Below are 8583 nucleotides of genomic sequence, written 5' to 3'. Positions count from 1 at the left end.
GGTGATGGTGGAGGAGGAGATGATGGTAGAATTGGTGCAGTTGGTGGCGGAGGCGGTGGGGAAGGCGATGGTGGAGGAGGCGATAATGGAGGAGGTGTGATGGTAGAATCGGTGCAGTTGGTGGAGGAGGCGACGGTGGAGGAGGAGATGGTGGTAGAATCGGTGCAGGTGGTGGAGGAAGCGATGGTGGAGGAGGCAATGGTGGTGGAAGTGTGATGGTAGAATCGGTGCAGGTGGTGGGTGACGCAGTGAGGAGGTGGAGGAGGTGATGGAGGTGGAAGGGTTGCTGGTGGAGAAGGTGATGGTGCAGGAGGCGATGATGGTAGAAATGGTGCAGGTGGTGGCGGAGGCGGTGGGGGAGGTGACGGTGGAGGAGGTGATGGACTGGAAACCACAGTGGCGGTCCCCAGTGGAGATCCTTGTGGAAGAGGTGGCCATAGCAGTGGCGACGCAGTAGGAAGCTGGTGGTTGGCATTGTGGGTAAGTCCAGCCTTCTCCTCCAGGCGCTCTCCCCAGCCGGGCTCTGGGTCAGCTCCTCTCTCCCAGTCTGGGATTTCACTTCTGCAAAGGGGCTCATACCCACCGCCTGTCCTCCTCTTGGGGTGCCCAGGTGACACAAGGACAGCAGTGGTGGGCTGGTGGTGGGAGTGATCTCGGGCACCAGACAGGATGCTGAGGAGGGGAAGGTGGCGATGGTGGCAGGTGCACCGATGGGGGGCATTTGGGCTGCCTCTCCCGACTGGCACTCACACCTCTGAGCCTCCAGGCTAGGCTCCGGGGGGCTGTGGGGGATGGAAGCCAGGACAAAAGCTGCTCCTGGTAAACAGCTCTGACTGGAGCCCAGATCGATTGGGGCTGTGAGGAGCTGTAATTAGATTGAACACTGGGAAGGGGGGAGAGGGGAGCCTCTTTTTGCTGTGATCGACAAAACACGAAGTTTTTTCATGACTCTGCTTGGCCTGGCCCCTCCCCCAGCCCCTGCCTCTGAGGCCCCCATTAGGCACTTGATTGGAGAAGGGGGAAGTAGGGGGAGAGAGGTGAACCATGTCTTACCTCCCTCCCGTTCTGGGCCAGGGCCAGTCCACCGTGGCTCCTGTCCTGCCCATGCTGGGACTTGCTGGGCAACCTCGGGCAAGTGGCTTACCTTCTTGGAGTAAGGAGAACAATCCCTGCCTAATGGAATTATCATAAGGATTAAAAGATAAGAGACATGTAAGCCTCTTGACATGTAAAGCTCTTGTGAGCTTTCTTTTTGGTTTTCTTTTCTTTTTTTTTTTTTTGTTTTAAAGTAAGGTTTACGTCCAATGTGGGTCTTGAATTCAGGATCCTGAGATGGAGAGTTGCATGCTCTACCGACTGAGCCAGCCAGGTGTCCCTCTTCTGAGCTTTCTGAGGATCATTTGTATCTTTGTCCCTGCTGTAAGTGTGTGATGTATTTGTGAGCAAACTGCTAAAGTGAATGAAGGAACAAGTGAATCAGTTAATGAATTGAAGATTACAACTGGTGGGCAAGGAGGGCCTCTTTTGAAATTTAAAGGCCTGGGGCTGAGTCTTGACTCTTACCCTGGACTTGAAGCTGGAGACTCAGCTTTCTCTTTGAAAGAATGGGGGACTCAGTCCCTCCCTTGACCCTTGACCCTTGACCCTTGACCAGGGTGGCCAAGTTCCAAGGAGATGGGAGGTCAGGACCGGTGACTCCTTTCCAACATTTCTTAATGCAGACAAAATATGAGCTTACGTTTTTGCTTCCCTCTTCTGTACATAGCAGGCTGCCTGGTGCACTGCTCATCTGCCTCCTTTCGCCTCACCATCTTTCCATATATCCATACCACACCCTTCCCTCCGTCAGCTTCTCAGTATAGTTACGAATACAGTCTTTTGCTTAAATCAATATTCAGCATTACATTATTATGCTTTCAGTGAATATTGTCCACATCGGAGCCACATAGAGTACTAGGATTGCATTTTTCTTTCTTGTACAACTGTTTGTTTTTCCAGGAGTTAGTAGTTGCCTATCACAAGTTCTTCCCACACTCCCCAACAAAAATGCCAACCAACTCAATAGGATTTTCCACACATATTAGGTCATGTCCCCTTTCCACTTCCCTCGGTGCTGGACGGGGCTGCCCTCCACGTCCTGAGTGCCTCTGCTCCGCGGTCTTCTAGGCCCTGCCCTCTCCATCTGGAGGATCCTCTCCTTTTCTGGTAGGAAAGTCACACTTCCTGAATCCCACACTTTACTTTTTCAATTTACCTCCTCATTTTGGTGAAACACATCCTCCAGGAGTTTTCTGAGGAAGAGCGCACAGAAGTCAACTTTTGGAGACTTTGACTTGTCTGACTTTGTCCTTATTCCGCCCTCCTGCTTGATGTTTGGCTGGGTATACAATTCTAGCTGAATAGAATTTCTTTCAGAATTTTGAAGGCATTAGTTCACCATCTCCTAGTTTTTGAGAAGCCAAAGCCACTCTGACCCTTCGTCCCTCCCAGATGTCTGGCTTTCCTCTCTGGGAGCTTTTCCTCTATTCTCTTTATTCTGGGTCTCAGGACCCTCACAAGGATGAGCCTCAAGGAGTATCTTTATTCCCCCATTGAGCCGAGCACTTCATGGCATGGACTCTTTTAAGCGGACTCTCATGTCCTTCCAACATGGATTTTTTTTTTTCATTATTTACTTGGGAATCTCTCCCTCTAGTTTTCGATTGCCTCTGAATCAGATGGCAGACCTGCCCAAGCCACCCTTTACTGTCACCTTTCTCTCATTTCCCATCTTGGCGTTTGCCTGGTCCTATTTCTGGGGGTACTTGCTTAGCGCTGTGTTCCAGTCCTTACGTTGGTTTATCCCAGCGATTATACATTTACTTCAAGAGTCCTGTCTTCCCTTTCCATTGTCCTTTTTATTGAACAGCACCCTGTTCTTGTTTCATGGATACAGCGCTTTTCTCTTACCCCCAAGAGTACCCATCAGAGTTTTTTCCTCATTTGTCTCCTCTGTCTCTCTCCCTCCCTCCCTATTCCCTCCCCTCCCCTCCCCCCTTTCTCATTCTCCCTCTCTCTCTCTCTCTCTCCCCTTAGAGGCTTTTCTTAACTGTCCAGTAATCTCCAAACATCACCCTTATTTAATCATAAAACCTGAAAGAGCCCACTGGAAGTGCTGCGTGTTTCAGGTCAGGGGGAGACAGGGAGTGAAGTGTGGTGTCAGTTCTCCTGGGAGAACCCGTTGTCCCTGAGCAATGAGCCACAGCACAGGGAACAGTAATCTATTTTTACAGATGTGTGTGGACATTGATCTGGCATGCCATCTGGTTCACACTCTTCCAGAACCAAAACAAAGCCAGTCTGGTGTGTGGTCTCGGTGGGTCACCAGGCTGGGTGCAGGGTTCTGCTAGTATAGCGGAGGGTGGTGACAGACTAGCCGGGGTGGGGAGTTGGTGGGGAGGCAGGAGGGAGCAGGCTCTTCACCTCCGGACTAGTACCTGGTGGAGAAACTGAGACTCTGACAGAGCCCCTGGAGGGAAGGAGCCAGTGCAGGCTGGTGAAGCTCATCTTTTCCAACCCCTGGCCCCACCGCATTGAGGGGAGGGGTCCACTTTGGAGCCGGGGCCCGCGGAGCAGCCTGGGGTCCTGCTCAGCTGCCCTGAGGTGCAGCCCACTCCCCTTTGCAAGCATCCACCAGCCGGGGTGGGGGTGGGGCGCGATGGGGGGGGCCTTCTGCAGCCTTCTCTCTGCTTCCAGCGGAGGTGGGGGGGTCGGTGCTCCATCCCCCGACTCTTCCTTAGATCCTCCCAGCTCCAGAGGATCCCTTGGGCACTTGAGGGAGGCCAGGTCTGGGCCTCAGCCTCCTGGGGTGGAGGTGCGGGTGGGAGGCCTGGGCCCCGGAGCCAGGGCTACGTCAGGTCAGCCTCACGACACAGGGTCCCTAAGCTGGTCAGGCCTGACTGACAGCCCGGGGAAGGAGACACAGGCTGGTACTCCCGTCACTGGGGTGGGGGGCGTTTACCGGGGTCGGGGACGCACCCCAGGGACCTGGTAATTCACGGCTTCTCCCACGCCGTCTAACTGAGCCACGGAGCTCGCACGTAATGTCCCGCAGCGTCCCGGCGGCCGCGAGACGCGGCAGCGCGGGGTCAGGGCCCCGGGGGGCGGCGAGGAGGGCGAGCCGGGCCCGTGGAGCCGCCCTCACGCCGTGTCCCCGCTCTGTCCCCCGTCCCGCGCGCCGGGCGGCCCGCAGCGTGCAAGCGCAAGGAGCAGGAGCAGCAGAAGGAGCGCGCGCTCCAGCCCAAGAAGCAGCGCCTGGTGTTCACCGACCTGCAGCGGCGCACGCTCATCGCCATCTTCAAGGAGAACAAGCGGCCGTCCAAGGAGATGCAGGTCACCATCTCGCAGCAGCTCGGCCTGGAGCTCAACACCGTCAGCAACTTCTTCATGAACGCGCGGCGCCGCTGCATGAACCGCTGGGCCGAGGAGCCGGGCGCCGCCCCCGCGGGCCCCGCCGGCGCCGCCGCCACCTTCTCCAAGGCCTGAGCCCTCGCGCCCCCGCCCCGCCCCGCCCCGCCCCGCCGGCCCGGTCCCGCCCCGGGGGGGGGCGCTGGAGGGGTTCAGCCTGCCCCCCAGCCCAGTGCACAAGAAGGGCCCCTCCTCCCGACCCCCCCCGTCCCCTCCAGGCCAAAGGGAGCCCTCCACCCCCCCAGAGGGGAGGGGGTGGCAGAAGGGGCTCCCCACCTCCCTCCGTTCAGGACGCCCAGAGGGCCTCGGGCAAAACCAGGGCTCCCCGCGTCGTCCCCAAAAGCGGGTCAAGAAGCACATACTAGAAATATAAACCGGGTATTAGAAGGAATTTTGAGAATAACCCCTCCTTCGCCAGCCCCCGCCCCCACGAGGGAGGCCGGAGGAGCCCTCCTCCCCAGCGGTCCCCCCCTTCCAAAGTCGCCAAAAACCCCCGTCGGGCTGGGGGTCCTTGCAGCGCCCCACCCGCACCAGGACCAGCCCCTCCGCCGGCAGAACCGCCCCACAACCGAGAACCCAGCTGCCCCCCCTCCCCCGGCCACCAGGGTTCCTTGTGCCAAGAATCGCCTGCCTTAACGTCTGGGGAGGGGTCGCAGCGGAGCCGGCCGGCGCCCCCAGGCGGGCAGCCTCCCCCAGCCAGCCCCAGACTGGAGGGGGCGGCAAGCTCGAACATGCGGGTACATTCCAGACGCCTCCTTCCCGGCGCCCCCTGTCAGTTCACTTTACCTTTAGGCACCTTGATGACACACAGGGAGAGACAGACCCCGGGAAACAGAAAAAAACAAAACCAAAAAACCCATCCAGATTCCACGAGGAAAAACCAGCACAGAGAGAGCGCGGGAGCCCACCCGGAATCCCTGCGTGCTGGGGCCATGGCGTGGCCACCTGCGTGGAACCTTCTGGAACTCACCCACCACCTCCCAGCGCTCAGGGTTGCCGCGCTGGGCCTGAAGGGGAGGCAGGGGGCAAGCCTGTGCTTGCGACTCTCTCTCCAAAGGGATAAAGAAGATGCTGAAGAAGGTGGAATTGGCTTGCTCCATTTTTTGCCAAAAAAAAAAAAAATTGACGAGGGGGAAGGAAGGGTCACAAAAGAAAAGTTGCGCCCCCCCCCACACCCCCCTGCTCGTCTCTCTTCCCTTCCTGGTGACCTCCAAGGTGACCTCCAAGGCTGGCCGGCAGCTGGATCCTGAGCACCCCCCCTTGCCCACGGTTCAAGATCTGGAGGCTAGAAGGAAACTCACCCCCCAAAACCCCGCGCATCCACTGCCTCCCAGGGAGGTAGTCACCCCCTCCCCCCTTGAGAATGCAAAAGACATTTCTAGTGAAATGCCCCTCCCCCTCCCCCAGGTAAAGGCTACCTCACTCAAACGTTCTTGTCTGTGATTGGATAAATCACGCCTGATACCAAAGATTCCCCCCAAGGACCTGTGCTGGACGCTGGAATTCCCTCGCCTGGGACCAGGTGTGGCCCAGGGCCTGCCCGGCCCCGCCCTCCAGGTGTGCCCCGCTCCCCAGCGACGACAGAGAGAGAGAGAGAGAGAGAGAGAGAGAGGAGGGAGGGGGGAGGAGAGAGAGAGAGAGACAGGGAGAAGTGAAGGAGAGGGAGGGAGCGAGGGTGCTGAGGTCGATGAGTGCCTTTTTCTGGAACCAAAGATGTGTGTGAAGTGTTCCCTTGTCCTTGTCGACTCGCTATTCTCCCAGCTTCCTAAGCAACCAACCTGAGTGATACTTCTAGAACCTTTGGGTGTTGGGGCAGAGTCCTGAGAGTTCCTGTTCCCGCTCAGCAACCAACCCCCCCCCGCCCCCCCCACGCCCTGCTGTCCTTTCTGGGGTGGGCCTGGGCGCTGGAGTCTGGGTGCCCAGACCCCTTCCTTCCACCTCTCACGGTCACCTGGCCCACTGGACAGGGCGCCTGCTTGCAGGGGACAGGGCTTCTGGGACACCCCCTGCTGGGTAAGTCACTTGCTCTTCCCAGCATTTAAGGTCCAAGGACCAGAGGCCAGAGGTCTCTGTTCTGTCCCCTGATGGATAGTTAGGAACTGGCTTGGGACTGTTCTGGTTGTGGAACTTTCTAGCTATGGTGACCTGTGGTCAGATCGGGTCAAGCCCCACCAGCCCAGGTCACAGAAGCAACCCTGGATCCCGGGGTCCCTTTCAAACACACACACACACACACACACACACACACACACACACACACACACACACCAGCTCCAGTCCAGCCCCTCCAGGGGCCCTGACCCCCCCCCCAGGCCCCCCCCAGTGGGAGAGTGGGGCCCCACCCCACTCTCCCTGACACCCAGCTGGTTGTCACATACCAAAGACCATTCTCCTTGCAGGGAATGACACCTCCAGCACAGCTCCTTCGAGCCTTTGACAATTTTCTCTGAAATACCTCAAAATATTTAATGTATAGTTTATGTGATAAAAAAAAATCCTTAGCTAGTTTTTGGAATACGTGACTTGAAGCTTTATACCGTTAAATTATAATTTTGCAGACGATGGTATGTCATTTCTTTGAAGAGTTCCGTGGGAGACATATTGAATGTCAGGGCAGTGAGAACCGGGTGGTCAGAGGCCAAGGGCAGGGCAGCGGGGGTGAGAGGTGAGGAGCGCAGGACCGGCGTTTACAGATTTCTTACTCAAACGAGTCCTTTAGGAAAGACAGGAAGAGAGAGAGAGTGTACCTTTCTGTTTTCTGGCGTGTTCTGTTCCTCGTTTTTTGGAGTCATGTCTTATAAGAGTATTTATTATTCTATGTGTTCTGTGTTCAAATGTAATTTAATGTAATTTAAGAAAAAAAGTAAGAAAAATCAAAAAAAAAAGACAATGGAATTTGATTTGATGCATGACTAATGTGCTAGGTGGGGGGGGGCGGGGGGGCCGGGCCGGGTCAGAGCCCCGGGGTTCCGTGTCGCATGGTTGTGTTTCATGCCTGAGTTCCGTCGGTGCTCCTTCTCCCTGCTCTGTGTTCCTTCCCCCCCTTTCTAAGGATCTGTGTCCGGCGGCGGCGGGCGGGGGACAAGGCCTTGGGCTGCCAGGAAGGTGGAGGAGGCCGCAGGGCCTCCGCACCCAGACCCAGACCCACACTCCGCACCCAGATCCCCCGGTGCCCACACACCACCTGCTTGTGCCAACCGGGTGGGGGATCCTGGGCCTCCTGCTCCTGGTTCTTGGGTGCAAGTGGGTGTCGCTGCCACCTCGGACCCTCCACCCCCACCCAGCTGGTTTCACGTGAGCATGAATTCCCAAGTGTCTTGTTCAGAGGAGAGAGACAATCAGCCAACGCGAGTCTTGTCGCCCAGGGTGGTGGGGGCCAGGGTGTACCCCAACTTCCCGAGATCCCAAGGGCCCTCCTGAGACACCCCCGCCCCCAGGCAGGCACTCAGCCAGGCTCCACCCATACCCTCAGCCTCCCTGGCCCTGGGCTGGATGTGGCTTTAACCTTTGTCTGGCCTGGGATGTAGGGCGGGGGTGCACATCTGTGGAGCCCTCCCTCCCAAACCATGTCAGGACCCTAGAGAACAGAGAGCTCCCCAAAACTATCCATGAAAGGGGGCTCTGGGGCAGTATCCCCGCCTCTGACTGCACTTCTGCTGAGCTCCCGCTAGTGGGAGCTTCCAAGACTGGCCCCAGGAAGGGGGGGTTGGGGTAGTGGAAGGAGCCCCTCACCCTTAAGGAAAGAGGCCCCAGACTGGAGGGGGGGGAGGCATATTCCAGGACCTCCCCACCCATCCAGCCCAGCACTGCCTGGGATTTGGGCCATCCCACTTCTGTAACCAAAGCAGGGTGAGCCGCACCAGCCCCCCCCCAAGACCCTTGGGCTCCCCGCGGTGGCCCTGGCATGCCCCCCAAGGGCTGGTCTTTGGGGGGATTCTCTGCAGCCAGGGATGAGGGAGGGCCACGTGGCCGTGTGGCCCTGAGTGTTTAACCAAGACTAGACACTAGGGCTGCTTTCTGGGGAGACACCCCCCCCAAACGCTAGAGGGCACAGAAGCCCTCTCCTTCCCACCCTCAGGTGACAGGCTTAAAAGTTAAAAAAAAAAAAAATCGTCATTGTTAACCATTGCTGTGCTG

At 57.5% G+C, this 8583-nt stretch overlaps 1 protein-coding gene across 1 annotated transcript in view; it reads left to right on the top strand.

Moving 5' to 3' along the window:
• ONECUT3 (one cut homeobox 3) overlaps positions 1 to 4524 on the top strand; it is a 17712-nt gene extending 13188 nt beyond the window's left edge. Inside the window, exon 3 of the mRNA XM_025861056.1 lies at positions 4232 to 4524. Within this exon, the coding sequence (XP_025716841.1) occupies positions 4232 to 4524 (293 nt within the window). The remainder of the gene's footprint in view (positions 1 to 4231) is intronic.
• Positions 4525 to 8583: the final 4059 nt, after the last annotated feature.

The sequence above is a fragment of the Callorhinus ursinus genome, unplaced genomic scaffold (genome assembly GCF_003265705.2).
Source record: "Callorhinus ursinus isolate GAN/ISIS: 27379988/994484 unplaced genomic scaffold, GSC_fseal_2.0 scaffold77, whole genome shotgun sequence".
NCBI lineage: Eukaryota > Metazoa > Chordata > Mammalia > Carnivora > Otariidae > Callorhinus > Callorhinus ursinus.
Note: the sequence above shows the minus strand (reverse complement) of the source record. Positions and strands in the feature narration are given on the sequence as shown.